The sequence below is a fragment of the Cherax quadricarinatus genome, chromosome 18, assembly GCF_038502225.1.
Source record: "Cherax quadricarinatus isolate ZL_2023a chromosome 18, ASM3850222v1, whole genome shotgun sequence".
In the NCBI taxonomy this organism is placed as follows: Eukaryota; Metazoa; Arthropoda; class Malacostraca; order Decapoda; family Parastacidae; genus Cherax; species Cherax quadricarinatus.
In genome coordinates, this window is record NC_091309.1 from 34,466,396 (window position 1) to 34,486,365 (window position 19,970).

The window sequence follows — 19,970 nt, forward strand, 5'->3', positions numbered from 1 at the left end:
TGGTTCCTGGCTCCACTACGTCATTTTCTAGGCTATTCCACTGCCTGACAACTCTATGACTGAAGAAATACTTCCTAATATCTCTCTGACTCATTTGTGTCTTCAACTTCCAATTGTGGCCTCTTGTTTCTGTGTCCCCTCCCTGGAACATCCTGTCTTTGTCCACCTTGTCTATTCCATGCAGTATTTTATATGTCATTATCATGTCTCCCTTGACCCTCCTGTCCTCCAGTGTCGTCAGGCCGATTTCCCTTAATCTTTCTTCATAGGACATTCCCCTTAGCTCTGGAACTAACCTTGTCGCAAACCTTTGTACTTTCTCTAGTTTCTTGACGTGCTTTATCAAGTGCAGGTTCCAAACAGGTGCTGCATACTCCAGTATGGGCCTGACATACACTGTGTACAGTGTCTGTGTGTGTGTGTGTGTGTGTGTGTGTGTGTGTGTGTGTGTGTGTGTGTGTGTGTGTGTGTGCATGCACGTGTGAAATTAGCATTGTGAAATGTCAATATTGATGAAAATTTTTTTATTGCATTCTTCCTGTTTTTGAAAACCTTTATCTAGATTATTTATGAAATGATTTACATTTAGTATTTTAGTATTTTACAATAAAGTTCTGCTAGGAATGCCTGCAAGTCTTGATCATATATTTATTGGAGTGGAGGAGAGGTACTTGATAATATATACCTGGAAAGTACTCAAGGACTTGGTCCCAAATCTGCGCACTGCCATAACAACATGCTGGAGTGAGAGAGTTGGGAGGAAGTGTAAAATAAACCCAGTGAGGAGCAGGGGTGCGGTGGGGACAATAAGGGAACACTGTATCAACATCTGGGGTTCCAGACTTTTCAACATCTTACCAGAAGATATCAGAAACACGGCTGGAACAAGTGTAGAAGCTTTCAAGAGGAAACTGGACAAGTATCTTCACCAGGTGCCAGATCAACCAGGCTGTGATGGATATGCGGGGCAGTGGGCCTCCAGCAGCAACAGCCTGGTTGACCAGGCAAGCACCAGACAAGCCTGGCACCTGGTGAAGAGTAGAGCTCTCGAAACTCTTCAAAGGTATATATCAAAGGTATTTAACTGAAATAATAAAGTATGGAACACTGAGGAGCTATGCCATTCATATCTACCATATACAGCAGGACTCTGTTTTTTTGACAGTTTTGCTCCCACCTCAACTGCCTCCCAGCATACATAAGGGGGGATTACCAATAGACCCCTGGCTGTCTTCAAGAAGGCTTTGGACAGGCATCTTAAGTCAGTACCTGACCAGCCATGCTGTGGTTCGTACGTCGGTTTACGTGTGGCTAACAGTATCAGCCTAGTTGATCAGGTCCTGATCTACCACGAGGCCTGGCCACAGACTAAGCCGTGGGGCGTTGACCTCTGAAACTCTTTCCAGGTATGCTCAAGGTATATGTGAAAATTGCTGGCAAGAGGAAAATAGTTTTTTCACTATCAAATGCATGTAAAATGTCTAATAACATATTCACAATACATGTATATATTAAGTGCTCAATATAGCTGTGCCTTAAAAAAAAAGATACAGAAATAAAATAAATATACAGTGGAACCTCTACTTACAAGTGCATCCACCTGCGAGTTTTTCCAGACACGAGCAGTCGCTCGGTCGATTTTTTGCTGCCAGATGTGAGCAAAATTTCCAGATGTGAGTGGGCCTGAAAGGAGATTCCTTGACGCTGGTGAGAGGCTCTTGCTCTTGATCTAGGGAATTGGATCTCGGTTGTTTGTTGGACTATCTTATTGAAACTTGGGTAATGTACAATGGAAAGATGCTTCTTAACATACACCAAAAATGAAAGAAATCGGACCATAAATACCAGAGTTCACTGTTCAGCCATTAGCCTCCCCTTAGCAGTATATTTTCGTATGGTTTTTATGGTTTTATTCTCGGTTTTTTTATCTCGTTTGATAGAATGGAAGATATACTTCAGAAATAGATATGATTTTGTTTGGTTTCACAATGAAAAGTACCTTGAAATTGAGCTCAAAGTAGCAGAAATGTTCAGTTCTTTGGTGAAATTCAAGAGTAAACAAATGACGTCACCGTCCAATACCTGTCCAATTGGCACTGCCCCTCAACCTTCACATACTGGAAAGCTCTTCAGCATGCTAGCAAAAGTGGGAGCAGATATCATGAGGTAGCAGTGGCAGACAACATTAAGCAGCAGTGGCAGACAACATGAAGCAGCAGTGGCAGACAACATGAGGTAGTAGTGGCAAACAACGTGAAGAACCAGTGGCAGACATCATGAAGCAGCAGTGGCAGACAACATGAAGCAGCAGTGGCAGACAACATGAAGCAGCAGTGGCAGACATCATAAAGCATCAGTGGCAGACAACATGAAACAGCAGTGTCTGACCTTTTTGGGTTAACCTAGGTTCTCTACACATGTAGTCAGGAGCAGGAATGGCCGCAACAACAACCCCAACAACAACAAAGGCCACTGTCACCACCACTAGTCACATACATAATGACATGTATTTTATTCATTCTTGTGTATATATCATGTTTCTATGTTATTAATATTGTTTATTATGTCATAATAGATGAATTGTGATAGATAAATAAGCTGCAGAGTTGATATTAACCCTTAAATGGTCCAAACGTATATATACGTTTTTTCAACATCTGAAAGTATGTAAAAAAATGTAGATCTTCTTTTTTGTTTTACATTTAAAAACGTGTAAAAAAACTTTTATCTACATTTTTTTTTGTTATATTTGAAAATATGTAAAAAAAAGTAGATCTACTTTTGGAGCACTACTAATTTGAACGTCGATCTGTTTGGACCGTTTAAGGGTTAAGGAAATTATTGAAGTAGTATTTTGTTGTGCCTGGAATTCCACAGGACTGGATTGATTCCATTTCAATTACATAGTTTAAATGAGGAAAATTGACTCTGCAAACGAGCAAATCCAGATGCGTGCAAGGTCACGGAACGGATTAAACTCGTAAGTAGAGGTTCCACTGTAAGCCCTTCCCTGCCGCAGCTGTTGTGCGCATCAGGCTGATAATGGCAGAAAAGTGGAAAAAGCACCAAACATAATGAACAGTGGCTTAATTGCAAACCACTGAAATAGTAGGACACCGAAAAGAACAACGAAATATTTGGCGCTCCTGTATATCATATGTAGTTATATAAATTTTTACTTTTTTTGTATGTGTTACTATTAGGCACATGCTGAATTTCATACCATGAACTCATTGGGTATTTGTTTGTATGAGTTATTTGAGATTGGTCAGTATGAGTTGTTAGGATCATGGTGAACTGTACATACAGTGTCGGCAAAAATTCTCGTCCCCCCTGCATCCAGATTTATGGAGGATGGAAAAGGGGCAAGCTATTTTGCTTATGCAGACCATCCACTCAGCATTGTGTGCATTTTGTGCCTCTGGTAGTTGTGTACAAGTCTGGAGTGTGGCAGTAACTGTAGCATCCTTAGTGTGCAACAGTGGTGGTGGTGGTGAGCAGTCGTCTTTTTTTTTGTGACTTGTCCGTGGATTTTTGGTTTCACTCTCCATTGTGCTGTTTTAGTGTTTTTTATTATGTTGTGAAGATGCATGGGACCTACCTTTCTAAGGAGGAGAGGGCTCATTTGTTGGCCTTGAGGAAAGAGAACATCTCCATGAAGGAAACAGCATGTCAAACAGGATGATACGAGATGGCAGTAAGAAGTTACTAAACCTCAAGGGGGACATGATAAAGTATTAATTAAAGGTTAAATTGTATAACTTTTATAGTATTTTCTTGGCATTCAGTGTAAAATGATTGTGTAAAACAGGGTGGGGGCAAGGTTTTTGCCAGCACTATAGACTGTGGATATAGATTATTTTGTATATTTGTTTAATTTAAAAAAATTGCTCCAGTCAGAAATAAATTTTTATTTTAAAGTCAGGCTGATAGCATTGAAACATCTAGGGAATTGTAAATAAAATTTATTTATTTATTTTATGTCTTTGCAAACAGTACATTGAGATTTTATATTTACAATAGTGGGTTGCAATGCAAAGAGAGCCTCTATTATGCCTAGGCATTATGGGCCAACTTAACATTATTGGCTTACAGACTACTTAACACTAAGGATTTTATCATAGTTGTACAGTAGGACAGTAATTATTTCATAGTTGAACAGTAGACTATTAATTATAAGTGAAATAAATTTGTATAAGACAAAGGATATATTCATATAGTCTAAAATGCTTTTTGTGAAAAACAATGGCTCATTTATATTCCTGTCAACAATGGATAAAAGGGTCAAAGTGATTGTTGAAGTTATGATGTGGGAGTACATAGGTGAGTATGTGTGTACTGAGTATTTAGTGTTTAGTCTAGAGTGATTAAGTGGCTTTTGAGAAGAGTCTTAAACTGATTTTCAGACTGGGTTACTTTAACCCTTTGACTGTTTCAGGGCCCTCTCTGAAACTGTCATTCTATGTCGCCAAATATTCGAAAAAAAAAAAATGATTTTTTCTTATGAAAATGTTAGGAATATTTTTGTGAGTGTTTTAAGCCTAATAAAAAAATTTTTGCCATCAGTATTTACCGAGATATAGAGCTGCAAAGTTTGCAGAAAGTGACGTGCGTACGGCAACAGTGGCGACTGCCGCCCACCCGGTATTCTTTTATTTACTCTAATTCAAAGGTTTCTTGCATTTTTCAATATTTTTCTGTTCCAGGTAACTTATGTGGCCTGTGAGACCAATGTAAGGTGCATTGTTCAAATATACACTCATTGTTTACAACACAATAACAGAACAAACTTTATCACTAGTAGTTTGTGTATACACTTTGTTTACACAAACAAACAATACAAAACAATGTTTATTACTATTGTTCCATAATATATATACATATGTACAGTCACTAAAAACGTTCCTAGAACTGCTGCAGCTTGTGGAACTCTTTGAAACATGGGTATATGCAGAGGGGCACTTCACACTCCTCACACATAAAACGAGTGTCTCTGCGTGTTTGTGGGCATTTTGTGGTATGCATACATACATAACATCTCTTCTGAGCATTTTTCTTGGCAGTAGTAGGAGGCAGTTGTATGGGGTAGTGATCACCAGGCCTGAAACGAGATGACGTGTGTGGGCGCTGGTCTATTGCAGGAGTTCCTCCTTGGTACTTTGCAATTATTTGTCTGATTATTGACAGGCAAAATTCACCATATTTTGGTGTTTTGTTGGTCTTCAACTTGTATATGTTATAAGCATTTAGCATAGAGATATCAACAAGATGGAAAAAAAGTTTTATATACCACTTATAACTCTTGCGTACACAGTCTGCGAACCCAATCTGCATGTCACATTTGTCCACTAAGCGCATATTGAGGTTGTAGTCCATGACAGCTGCAGGCTTTAGAATGGGTTCATTGGTCTCTCTGTTGTCCCTGCCACTGGGTACCATTTCGTTTATGCGAACTGATGTTAACAATGTGACATCACGTTTGTCATGCCACCGAAATGCCATGATGTCATTGGCAGCAAAGGCTTGCACCTCACCTCTGCGAGTGCCAGCGTCGAACCTTGGCATATGTTTACGATTACGACGCACTGTGCCACACACGTCTGTCAAGTTCACTCGCAAGAAATCACTGAGTAAGGGGCTTATGTACCAGTTATCAGTAAATAACATATGCCCCTTACCAAGATATGGTTCCATCATTGTTCGAACCACATCACCAGAGATACCCAATAACTTCATGGTATCTCTCAAAGTATTACTGCCAGTGTACACAATGATATCCAAAACTAGACCACTTCTGCAATCACACAGTACAAATAGCTTTATACCAAAGCGTTTCCTCTTGCTTGGTATATATTGCTCGAATGAGAGTCTTCCTTTGAATAAAATCAAGGACTCATCAATAACAAGCTTCCTGAAGGGATAAAAATACATGCAGCACTTTTGTTTCAGGTACATAAACACATTTCTGATCTTATATAACCTGTCGCTTCTGTCAGGCCTGGTTTTGTCTGAAAAGTGTAACATACGTAACAGTATCAGGAAACGATTGACACCTATAATGTCACTAAAACCTGGAGTTGAAATCAGGCATTCTGTTGCCCAGTATGTTGTGACAGTGTGCTTATACACATGTGGCATAAGCATTATTGTGGCAAAAAACAGGTACATCTCTGCCACAGTTGTCTCCTTCCACTTGTGTAGCCGTGATTTTGGTAAGAGAATTGTATTTGCCATTGTGTAATCACAGTATGTGTTTGTTTCCCTGACAATGATGTCCATCAGGGGTTCATCGAAGAATAACTCAAAGCAGTCCAGTTCACTGGCATTGTTCCCAAGTGGACAAGATGGCTTTATTCCACTTTGTGTTTCATCAAAGTCATGGGGACTGGGAACAAACTCGTCACCGTCCTGCCAATCCCAGATGCGGTCTGCTGGTGGGGTCTGGATATTGTACCGTGGTTGTGGTTGCACAGGTTGTGGTGGTGCAGGTTGTGGGAGTGTGGGGTAGGGTGAGGCTGGTTGTTGTGCAGAGTCAGCAGCGTGGGTAGTAGCGTGGCCCGCTGATGGTGCCACATGGGCCGTGCCACCCTCACTATCACCACCACTGCCTGCTCCATCACTCACATCATTCATACCCATCGTTACAATATCATCATCCTCACTATCAGGTCGTGGTGTAGGGCCACGGGATGTGCTCCCAGAGTTTCTCCTTCCCCTTGGAACAACATATGAAACACTACCAGACCGCATGCTACATCGTACATACTGCCGCTTCACTGGGGAACATTCACTCTCACTGTCACTAGAACTGCTTTCAGTGACCTTGAAATCACTATCACTGCTAACATCTGGGTGTTGTACACGACCAATTAGTTTCCTCTTTCGTCCTGGTACAGGCGAACGTGAACGTGAACAAGCCGGCCCAATGGAAATGTTTGATTTTTGCCGATGTTCTAGAGTAAACAAATGTGTCCAACTAGCCATTCTAATATGCAGTCGTGAATGGGTTGAGATTATTTATACAATTATTACAATAATGCAGTAGTCTGTGTAACAGTAAATCTTCTATTTTTTGTGTGAATAAAAGTTCAAAATAGAAAGCAAGAGTAATATAAGAGGGGCTTGGAGATGTGACTAATGAACAGAGAAAATGTTATTTTAGTTCTGTGAATGTATAATGTAAATACAATTATCCGTTCCTGACACCCAGAAGTATTAAAACAAAAAAAAATTTTTGCTTGAAATATAGATGTAGTACATAAACAGTACATTGGCACATGATGAATGAAACATTAACAACATAACACTTACATTTATTGGCAATTCTTCTTAATGTATGGAAGACTGGAGGAGGAGAGAGATTGAATTACTGTTTGGAAAGGGAATCCAGTTCCATCAACACCTCAGGTACCAAGTGCTTTTTTGGGGTTACTTCTCTTCTCTGTTTCTTAATGCCACTAGGACCAGCTTGAGAGTCACTGGAGTCCTGTCTCACAAAAAACCTGTCCAGAGAGCTCTGTTTCTGGCATCTCTTTAAAACTTCCCTAAAATGGGCCAAGACTCTGTCACTATACAAGTTGCTGATATGGCTTGCAACATCCTTCTCAGGGTGATGTTTCTCCATAAATCTTTCCATCCTACCCCACAATTCTAAACTCTCCTTAATTTCTGAAGAAGGCACCTTCTTCCATCTCTCTTCCTCCTCCTCTGCAGCAAGATTCTGAGCTGCGATCTGTTGCTGTTCCTGCTGAAGCTCTTGCAGCTCCTCAGTGGTTAGCTCTTTGTTGTGGTCCCCCACCAACTCTTCCACATCCTCCAAACTCACATCCAACCCCATGGAACTCCCCAATGCCACAATAGATTTCACAACTGACATAGGCTTATCAAGGTCAGCCACAAACCCTTCAAAATCCCTCTTGTGGACACAATCTGGCCACAATTTTCTCCAAGCAACAACAGCTTCCTTGATTTCCTTTTTCTTTGCCACGATGGAAGATATGGTTGTATGGGGTTTGTTATACATCCTGGCCAGTTCGGCCACACGTGCACCACTTTCATATTGTTCAGTGATGTTTTTCTTATATTCATTCGTATTTCTCACCTTCTTTACCAAAGGCTTGGCACTAGGAACTTTCTTTGGAACCATGGTAGCTTATTTAGCACTTGCAAGCACTAAAATGAATGGAATATTATGAAATATTTCGTATGAACATGTGAGGGGACCATTGCTCACTGGTAAACAATGGCACACTTGCTGGGAAGGGAGGCAGAGGCGGCTCAGAGCCGTGAGTACGCATCCAGGACGAAGGACAATTAGCGAGTTAATGGACCATTTGCGAGCCAATGTTTAGACGAAATAATGTAACGATTTCCGAAATGGACGACTTTCAGGCCGGACGATTATTGAGGGACCACTGTAATTGCTCTCAATTGTTTTAGCACTGATAGTGGAGTTTGGTAATCTGAAACACATGGGTGATAAATGAAGATGTTTGGATATTAAGTGAAGAAGTTGACTGCTGCTTTGGTATTTCTACTCCTTATTCTTCTTAGATTCCCATGAGGATGAAAATTTCTCCTGCAAGTTATAGAAAAAATTGTATTTATAGCATAACTTTGACCTATATTGGAATACACATCTGTAGTATGAAGGACACATTTAAAAAAAAATAAAATTATTGAAAACAGTAAATTTGTTTTTGGTGGAAGATAGAAGAAGAGACATAACTTAAAAGTTCACAACATACTGTGAAAACACAAACAGGAAAATCTTTTGGAAATTTCAAGATGAGAAATAATGTAAACACAAAGTAAAGTAGTAGCAGTGTGCTAAATTTCTTCACTAATGCTAATGAGCAGTTGAAGAATGGACAGAACTGCCAGAGGTTGTGCACAAAACTACTGTTGCAAAAGTTTAAACAATTAAGATAAATTGTACATGAATGGTATACCGACAAGTTGAAGAATTCGACGTGTGCAACTTTTTGGTATATTTATTTATAGATGTTTCACCATCCAGTGGTTCTAGCAATGCAAATTCAAGGAAATAATGAGAAGACTGTAGGGCTATATGCAAAAGACAAGGCAATCAGTCCCTCAGCCTTCAAGTTGGTGTTAAGCACCGTAGTCTTGACTACAGTGCTCATCACTAACTCCAAAGTTAAGGGACTGATTACCTCGTCTTTTGTGTGTAGTTCAACAGTCTTCCCAATATTTCCTTGAATTTGTATTGCAAAAGCCACTGGGCAGCAAAATGTCTACAAATAACGATACCCAGATGTTGCCCACATGTATATCTAATTCTTCAACTAAGACAGAAAAAGATGACAAAACATGAGAGTAGCTATGTTCCTATAACCACAAGTGAATTCACAAATTAAAGCAAGTCATTTTATACATTTGTATATAAAATTTGTTACATGGCAGCATCTTCAGTTATTGGGATATGTGGTTTGAGATTCGATTTTGTGAAATCTATATTAAAAATAAGTTTTTATACTGTGCTAATTTAAAGATATTATTTAGCTTTTATTCTTGATACATTGGTGTCAAATCTGCAGTTTGTGTATCTAATCTTTGTAAACCTTTTAACAATCATAAGAGATGTTTGAGGGACACGTCTTTTGATTTTTGTTTGATATCAAATGGTGATGCAGTTTGAATCACTCAGTAGATTGCATGTTAAAGTGATACTCATGTACAAATTGGCATAATTTCATCTACTGGTTTGCTTTTAGTTGAAATTATAGGCAATTGATTTAATCAAGTTGTATTTGCACCAAAAGCTAATGATTAATGCTGTATATTGGTTTTCCTCATAATTTAGAAGATTCAGAATGTATTGCTGAAGGTGTTCGCAAGGCTTTGGCTTGCCAAACTAATGTTCTATCCTCTGTTTGGGTTAATATGACCTTCCAGGTCGCAGCGAGCGCGAGTGGTCTGCTCCCCCCAGCTGCGACGCAGGTGGGGGGGAAGATAGCCAGGATGGGGATAGGGGTGAGCGGGGCACGGAGAGCCTTCCGCACTCCCCGGCTAAGGCCACTCCAGGCCGTGTGACTAGTGCCCCCACCAGCCCCACAGCAGCAGATGATCCAAGCCTGGCACGCACTGTATTCCGCTCGTCAAAGTGTAGGGTTAACCTGCCTCATTTGTGACTTAATTTCTTATTATAATTTACAATTTTTTTAAAGGTTGGTTTGGTCACTGGTAATGTTAGTTATATAGCATATCTACAGTTTATGCATGTATGCATATATGTATGGATATTCTTGTGTGTTTGTCCTGGATACAATATATGTAAAAGAAAAAAAGAGGAAAATATAATGCGGCAGAAAACTATACATGCATGACATGTGTGTCTAAAGTAATTATAGATTGTACTAATAAAAACAATTTGAAAATAATAATTGGCAACAACAAGTAAGAGGGAGGTGAAAGTGTATAAACTAAGGGAGGAGAAAGTTTGGGTGAGATATAAGCGACTATTGGCAGAAAGGTGGGCTAGTGCAAAGATGAGTAGTGGGGGGGTTGAAGAGGGTTGGAATAGTTTTAAAAATGCAGTATTAGAATGTGGGGCAGAAGTTTGTGGTTATAGGAGGGTGGGGGCAGGAGGAAAGAGGAGTGATTGGTGGAATGATGAAGTAAAGGGTGTGATAAAAGAGAAAAAGGTGGCTTATGAGAGGTTTTTACAAAGCAGAAGTGTTATAAGAAGAGCAGAGTATATGGAGAGTAAAAGAAAGGTAAAGAGAGTGGTGAGAGAGTGCAAAAGGAGAGCAGATGATAGAGTGGGAGAGGCACTGTCAAGAAATTTTAATGAAAATAAGAAAAAAATTTGGAGTGAGTTAAACAAGTTAAGAAAGCCTAGGGAAAGTATGGATTTGTCAGTTAAAAACAGAGTAGGGGAGTTAATAGATGGGGAGATGGAGGTATTAGGTAGATGGCAAGAATATTTTGAGGAACTTTTAAATGTTAAGGAAGAAACAGAGGCAGTAATTTCATGCACTGGTCAGGGAGGTATACCATCTTTTAGGAGTGAAGAAGAGCAGAATGTAAGTGTGGGGGAGGTACGTGAGGCATTACGTAAAATGAAATGGGGTAAAGCAGCTGGAACTGATGGGATCATGACAGAAATGTTAAAAGCAGGGGGGGATATAGTGTTGGAGTGGTTGGTTCTTTTGTTTGATAAATGTATGAAAGAGGGGAAGGTACCTAGGGATTGGCAGAGAGCATGTATAGTCCCTTTATATAAAGGGAAAGGGGACAAAAGAGACTGTAAAAATTATAGAGGAATAAGTTTACTGAGTATACCAGGAAAAGTGTACGGTAGGGTTATAATTGAAAGAATTAGAGGTAAGACAGAAGTAGGATTGCAGATGAGCAAGGAGGTTTCAGAGTGGGTAGGGGATGTGTAGATTAAGTGTTTACATTGAAGCATATATGTGAACAGTATTTAGATAAAGGTAGGGAAGTTTTTATTGCATTTATGGATTTAGAAAAGGCATATGATAGAGTGGATAGAGGAGCAATGTGGCAGATGTTGCAAGTATATGGAATAGGTGGTAAGTTATTAAATGCTGTAAAGAGTTTTTATGAGGATAGTGAGGCTCAGGTTAGGGTGTGTAGAAGAGAGGGAGACTACTTCCCGGTAAAAGTAGGTCTTAGACAGGGATGTGTAATGTCACCATGGTTGTTTAATATATTTATAGATGGGGTTGTAAAAGAAGTAAATGCTAGGGTGTTCGGGAGAGGGGTGGGATTAAATTTTGGGGAATCAAATTCAAAATGGGAATTGACACAGTTACTTTTTGCTGATGATACTGTGCTTATGGGAAATTCTAAAGAAAAATTGCAAAAGTTAGTGGATGAGTTTGGGAATGTGTGTAAAGGTAGAAAGTTGAAAGTGAACATAGAAAAGAGTAAGGTGATGAGGGTGTCAAATGATTTAAAAAAAAATTGGATATCAAATTGGGGAGGAGGAGTACGGAAGAAGTGAATGTTTTCAGATACTTGGGAGTTGATGTGTTGTCGGATGGATTTATGAAGCATGAGGTTAATCATAGAATTGATGAGGGAAAAAAGGTGAGTGGTGTGTTGAGGTATATGTGGAGTCAAAAAACGTTATCTATGGAGGCAAAGAAGGGAATGTATGAAAGTATAGTAGTACCAACACTCTTATATGGGTGTGAAGCTTGGGTGGTAAATGCAGCAGCGAGGAGATGGTTGGAGGCAGTGGAGATGTCCTGTCTAAGGGCAATGTGTGGTGTAAATATTATGCAGAAAATTCGGAGTGTGGAAATTAGGAAAAGGTGTGGATTTAATAAAAGTATTAGTCAGAGGGCAGAAGAGGGGTTGTTGAGGTGGTTTGGTCATTTAGAGAGAATGGATCAAAGTAGAATGACATGGAAAGCATATAAATCTATAGGGGAAGGAAGGCGGGGTAGGGGTCGTCCTCGAAAGGGTTGGAGAGAGGGGGTAAAGGAGGTTTTGTGGGCAAGGGGCTTGGACTTCCAGCAAGCGTGCGTGAGCGTGTTGGATTGGAGTGAATGGAGACGAATGGTACTTGGGACCTGACGATCTGTTGGAGTGTGAGCAGGGTAATATTTAGTGAAGGGATTCAGGGAAACCGGTTATTTTCATATAGTCGGACTTGAGTCCTGGAAATGGGAAGTACAATGCCTGCACTTTAAAGGAGGGGTTTGGGATATTGGCAGTTTGGAGGGATATGTTGTGTATCTTTATATGTGTATGCTTTTAAACTGTTGTATTCTGGGAACCTCTGCAAAAACAGTGATAATGTGCGAGTGTGGTGAAAGTGCTGAATGATGCTGAAAGTATTTTCTTTCTTTTTTTGGGTCACCCTGCCTCGGTGGGAGATGGCCGACTTGTTGAAAAAAAAAAAATTGCATAGCTATAAAATTTGCAGCTAAAAGATAAATTTCAAATAAGTTAAAAGTAAGAAATGTTGCACAATTAGAAGTAAAAGAACAGTAATAATTTTTTTTTTTTTAACAAGTTGGCTGTCTTCCACCAAGGCAGGGTGACCCAAAAAGAAAGAAAATACCCAAAAAGAAAATACTTTCATCATTCAACACTGTCACCTCACTCTCACATAATCACTCTTTGCAGAGGTGCCCAGATACAACAGTTTAGAAGCATATATAAAGATATATACATTCCCCTCCAAACTGCCAATATCCCAAACCCCTCCTTTAGAGTGCAGGCATTGTACTTTCCATTTCCAGTACTCGAGTCCGGCTATATAAAAATAACTGGTTTCCCTGAATCCCTTCACTAAACATTACCCTGCTCACACTCCAACAGCTTGTCAGGTCCCAAAAACCATTCGTCTCTATTCACTAATATCTAACACGCTCACACATGCTGAAGTCCAAGCCCCTTGTCCACAAAACCTTCTTTACCTACTCCTTCCAACCTTTTCAAGGATGACCCCTACCCCGCCTTCCTTTCCCTACAGATTTATATGCTCTCCAAGTCATTCTACTTTGATACATTCTTTCTAAATGACCAAACCACCTCAACAAACCCTCTCCAGCCCTCTGACTAATACTTTTAGGAACTCCTCACCTACTCCTAATTTCCACACTCCAAATTCTCTGCATAATATTTACACCACACATTGCCCTTAGACAGGACATCTCCACTGCTTCCAGTTGCCTCCTCGCTGCAGCATTTGCAACCCAAGCTTTACACCCATGTAACAGTGTTAATACCACTATACTCTCGTATATTCCCTTCTTTGCCTCCACTGATAATGTTTTTTGTCTCCACAGATACCTCAATGCACCACTCGCCTTTTTTCCTTCCTTAGCAAGAATCCTCCTGAAAACAGTAACCCCTGCCATCACATAGTCTCTCCTGTTAATACTACACAAACACATTACAGAGGATGAACATTGATACAGGCCTTCTCTAATCCTGTCTCCAATAGAAATATTTGCTTTACCTATTTTTATGTTACCCAGGTAATAGCTTTTATATCCTTTTACTCATGTGCAAGCTAATTGTTCTACCATATTGTATTACTACTACTACAACTTATATCACAACTACTACCATTGTATTGCACCTCACTCTAATCCTATATATACCCTCTGTGTTCATGTACTGTTTGTAACGGCTTGACAAAGCTCCTGGAGAGCGAAACGTTGCCACAATAAAATGACACATTAGTTGCACTTGTGTCCTTTTACTTTACATATTGCCGGTAATTCCACCAACATATATACAGGTGCATAAATGCTTACTATAACCTACTTTTCACATCCAACCCTTATTTTACTCCACATAATCCTTGAATTTTTATATTTATATTCCCTCTTTTCCTGCCATAACTTATCCTTCAACATTATTGCTACCACTCCTTTATCTCTAACTCTATTTGAACCCCTGACCTAATCCCATTTATTTCTCCCCACTGACTCTCTCCCACCCCCTTCAACTTTGTTTCACTTAAAGCCAGGACATCCAGCTTCTTCTCATTCAAAACATCCACAATCATCTCTTTCTTATCATTCACACAACATCCACGCACATTCAAACATCCCACTTTGACGGTTTTCTTCTTTTTCTTTTTAGTAGGCTATACATGAAAGGGGTTACTAGCCCATTGTTCCCGGCATTTTAGTTGACTTTTACACCATGCCTGAGTTATGGAGGAAAGATTCTTATTCCACTTCCCTGTGGATATGAAAGGAAAGGCAATAACAAGAACTATTAAGATAAAATCAAAGAAACCTCAGATGAGTGTGTATACATAAATGTGTACATGTATGTGTAGTGTGACCTAAATGTAAGTAGAAGTAGCAAGATGTACCTGAAATCTTGCATGTTTATGAGACGAAAAAGACACCAGCAATCCTATCATCGTGTAAAACAATTACAGGCTTTCGTTTTATATTCACTTAGCAGGACGGTAGTACCTCCCTGGGTGGTTGCTATCTACCAACCTACTACATAGAATAATAAATATGGTCCAAAATTCAATGCAGAAAGTTTGTTGCATCAAACACAGTACCACACACACTTTAACAGGAATACTGTATGTTGGTATAAACCTTGGTAATTAATACCAACAACCTGATTTGAAAAGACACGTGAGCAGACTCTAGGCCATAATTACTAGAAAATGTCTCAGTCCTGGGACCTTGATCACATCTAACACATGGATTAAAATGACAGTATATGTAGGTGGAGAGTGGGGTATGAGTGACACATAGTGACAGTGTGTGTCACACCCCACTCCACCTATATACACTGTCATTTTAATCTCTCTGTGTTAGAAGTGATCAAGGTCCTAGGGCCGAAACATTTCCTAATAAATTTCCCAGTATTTTTTAAGCTGTATGTTGGGAATAAATCTATAATAACTCGTGTAGATATTTCTTAGACTTCGTAGCTCATGTGAAAGTTATATTCTCCGCTTTTATTTTTGTTAAAATTTAGCTGACTTAGGTTTGATATACTGTACAGGTAATCCAGTAATAGTATGATTATAAACAGCTTGCAGAATGGACAGGATTTGAATCCATGGCAATCCATGGGTTATTTGATGAACCCTTAGGTTTTAAGGCCATGGGGTGTGCTATCAGTTCAGCAGTTTTTATTCTCCTGTGTAAAATTAGTACCTCAGGCTGCAAGCTCTTTGCACCTCACAAGGGCCACAATATTCTTGGCTTCACTTGCAGGTGTATTCCCTGTAAGTCTAGTCACCAAGCATTGATATTGCACACCCTACGTGACGTCACTTGGTTTACTTCATTTTTTTCTTCCTCTTGTAGATGTTGATCGCAGCTTTTTTCTGAGGCACTATTGGTTGGCTGACCATAGCTCATACTTAACCCTTTGAGGGATTCGGCCGTACTAGTACTGCTTACGACCCAGGGTTTTTGACGCACTAGTATGCCTAAATTCTAGTGCCCTCAAATCTAGTGGGAGAAAGCTGGTAGGCCTACATATGAAAGAATGGGTCTATGTGGTCAGTGTGCACAGTATAAAAAAAATCCTGCAGCACACAGTGCATAATGAGAAAAAAAAATTTGAACGTTTTTTTGGAATAAAACAGCGATTTTGCACTGTATTTTCGTATGGTATTTATTGTTGTATTCTAGTTTTCTTGGTCTCATTTTATAGAATGGAAGACATATTACAGAAATTGAGATGATTTTGACTGGTTTGACAATGAAAAGTACCTTGAAATTGAGCTCAAAATAGCAGAAATGTTTGATTTTTACAAAAGTTCAAAAGTAAACAAATCATGCCAAGCGTCCAATATACGTCAACTGGTGAGTCTATATTCTTTCGCAAGTGCGCCAATATTATTTATACCATTTTTTACACTAATGCAGTAGTCTGCATAGCAGTAAATCTTCTATTTTTGTGAGAATAAAAATTCAAAGAGGAAAGCAAAAGAATAGTATAAGAGGGGCTTTGAGATGTGACTAATGAACAGAGGAAATGTCATTTTAGTGCCAGGAATGTCTTTCTTGTTTATTCTGGACCCTATTCGGAAATTGGCATCTTTTGAAATTTGTGCGAAATTGGCAAAATTGCTAAATTCTGACCACTGTACTGGATAGTTGAAATTGATAAATGGGTGGTTTCTTGCACTCATTCGACTAGTACAGTGGAATTGGCCAAAATTGGGGCTCAAAGTGGGCAAAATCGTCGATGCGTAAACATCGCCGAGACTGCTAACTTCGCGAGAGCATAATTCCGTAAGTTTTCCATCAAATTTCAAACTTTTGGTGTCATTATGATCGGGAAAAGATTATCTCTTTTCATAAGATAATTTTTTTTTTTTTTTTAAATTTGGCCAACCCTGAGAACGAGTCTCGGAGAGGGTCTGTCGACCCTCAAAGGGTTAAATAGTACAGGTCAGTCCTTCCACCTTGCATGCCTCCTCTATCTGGTAAATGAAGCCTTCATTACTTGGACTACATATAAGCCAATCTCTGCCACACTAATCCCCAGAACACTGTGTAAAATATTATATGTTCTAAGGTTATAATACCCCACCATGTGATGATGTCAGCACCTAATCCTTTAACCTTTGCGGTATCATATTCTGCCTTATTATTGAACTGGTGAGTAGTGTTCATGATACTGAAGTCACTGTCAACTTTCATGTAATGTGAAAGTATTTCTCCTTTGAATCATGTATGGCTGAGTCCAGTTCTGTAAACCTTCCAATGTATATTTGACTGGATCTTTAATAACAGCATATTTCTTCCTTTGATAGTCCCTGGCAATAGAATCCACAATAAGGTTTTGTCATTTCACACATGCTGTGTTCCTGGATATGTTTGGAGTATGTGGCCAGCATCTCATGCTGGCCTGATCCAGTATGTCTGGTATTATGCAACACTCCCTTCACAGGACCTTCAGGTTTTAGTAGGCATGAGATTGTATTTAGTCTTTTGAGCATTTGACATAAGCCTACAAAAACTGAATAAGCCTACAAAAACTGAATGTTTTTGTAGGCTTGCACCATCTGCTGAGAACACCAAGCACCACTGTCCAGCTCTGTCCTCCTCTCTTCTGGTATGTACTGTGGTTGGTTTAGAAAGACATGTAAGCAAACACTACGACATATTTATTAGAAAACGTTTTGGTCCTGGGACCTTGATCACTTCTAACATACAGAGGTAGAAAGAAGTGACCGAGGTCCCAGGACCGAAACGTTTTCTAATAAATATGTCATAGTGTTTGCTTACGTGTCTTTCTAAACCAACTTGTCGGTATTTATTACCAAGGTTTATACCATGTACGTGTACTGTGGTATTCTTAATCTTGCTTTTACTAATTGATCTGATCACATTACCAGTATTGGGGTGCACCACCAAAGCCTGTATGAGCAGAAACTGCTCACTGTGAGTAGTAGGAATGTGCCGCCCAAACCTCCATAATTTACAGGGGCATAAAATAAACCCAACAACGTGTCCTTACCAGCTTAAACCATTTACACACTTTCACACACAACATTTGCGTTTGCTGTCTTTCAAGTGTTTTGGTGGACCCTACCCAATACCACACTAAGGAGCAAGTGATAATTCAATCTAAGCATCTTCTGCTGGGGCATCAGAAGAGCACTATCCAAGTTCTTAATTAAAGTATTCCTCAAGCTTTACAAATGGGTGTTTTCACTTATCCTGATTTGGTTGTAATCCTTCCACAGCTAACCTTTTCAAGAAGGGCTTTAACTGTGAATTTAACCCCACCTCAGTCTCTGCCAGCAGCACCATGTTGTCAGCAACGACCAGTTTGGGAATCCATTGGTTATATCATTGAAGTGCCTTACCATAATTAGTTTGTCTGAAAGCATTGCATACTTGTGGCTTTCTTTTTTGCCTAACAATGTTTTATTGCGTATAAGCTACATTATCTGTGTGCGGCACAAAAAGAAATCAGAATTTGAATTTGAATAATTAGTCCAGAGTCATTAATTGTTCATTAACCCTTAAACTGTCCAAACGTAGATCTACGTTTTTTCAACATTTGAAAGTATGCAAAAAGAGTAGATCTTTTTTTTTTTTTACATTTGAAAACGTGTAAAATAACTTTGATCTACTTTTTTTTTTGTTATACATATGTGGTGTGAATATAATGCAGAGAATTCGTAGTTTGGAAGTTAGGAGAAGGTGCGGGATTACCAAAACTGTTGTCCAGAGGGCTGAGGAAGGGTTGTTGAGGTGGTTCGGACATGTAGAGAGAATGGAGCGAAACAGAATGACTTCAAGAGTGTATCAGTCTGTAGTGGAAGGAAGGCGGGGTAGGGGTCGGCCTAGGAAGGGTTGGAGGGAGGGGGTAAAGGAGGTTTTGTGTGCGAGGGGCTTGGACTTCCAGCAGGCATGCGTGAGCGTGTTTGATAGGAGTGAATGGAGACAAATGGTTTTTAATACTTGACGTGCTGTTGGAGTGTGAGCAAAGTAACATTTATGAAGGGATTCAGGGAAACCGGCAGGCCGGACTTGAGTCCTGGAGATGGGAAGTACAGTGCCTGCACTCTGAAGGAGGGGTGTTAATGTTGCAGTTTAAAAACTGTAGTGTAAAGCACCCTTCTGGCAAGACAGTGATGGAGTGAATGATGGTGAAAGTTTTTCTTTTTCGGGCCACCCTGCCTTGGTGGGAATCGGCCAGTGTGATAATAAAAAAAATAATAATAATATTTGAAAATATGTAAAAAAAACATAGATCTACTTTTGGAGCACTACGCATGTGAATGTAGATCTGCTTGGACAGTTTAAGGGTTAATAACCATGTTGAATAAAATACGTGAGAGGATTGCCCTGTTTTACCCCTCTGTTTATCTGGCCACTTTAGGCAATTACCTAGTACAGTAGTTTCAGGTCCTTCGTTAGTAGACATACTATATTTTTTCACAATCTCAGGGACAATGATTGTGTAGTGCCCTGCATACAGATGAGTTGTTGACAGAATCATAAGTCTTCTTGACATCTCTTACTCTTGCCAATAATCATATCTAATAACACTGCATCTTGTGCCAGTCAGTGGGTAAGAAATAATGCTGGAAATATTATTAGGCCTAAGTTCTCCCAGTTTTCCTGGATGAGCATTCTTTGAGAGTAACACAGTACATGCCTCTCTTAATTTTATAGGGATGTAACCTGAATACATCCACCGATTATAGATGGATGCATACATCTCGTTACTTAGTGCCTTCATATTTTTGAATTTCCACTCACTGGGCCAGAGGCAGATGCTGCATTTGATCCTTTCATTGCTGTGTTCACTCTGGGAAGCCTATGGTGCTAATGTTATCTATTATCTAATTCCACCACTTCTCTTTCATCTTTCATTGACTGACAGGCAGAAATAATTTGCTATAATTCCTGGAGTTGTTTGTGACTCACATTTCATACAGCATCAACACTGTGTAATCCATATCCCACCCAATATTTTCTAGGCACAATTTGCATGAATCTTAACATCTA

The 19,970-nt window shown here is 39.5% G+C and overlaps 1 protein-coding gene across 1 annotated transcript in view; it reads left to right on the forward strand.

Moving 5' to 3' along the window:
- Positions 1 to 19,970, forward strand: part of LOC128689238 (F-BAR domain only protein 2) — a 528,956-nt gene that overhangs the window by 109,783 nt on the left and 399,203 nt on the right. The window contains 1 exon segment of the mRNA XM_070086397.1: positions 9,919 to 10,128. Within this exon segment, the coding sequence (XP_069942498.1) occupies positions 9,919 to 10,128 (210 nt within the window).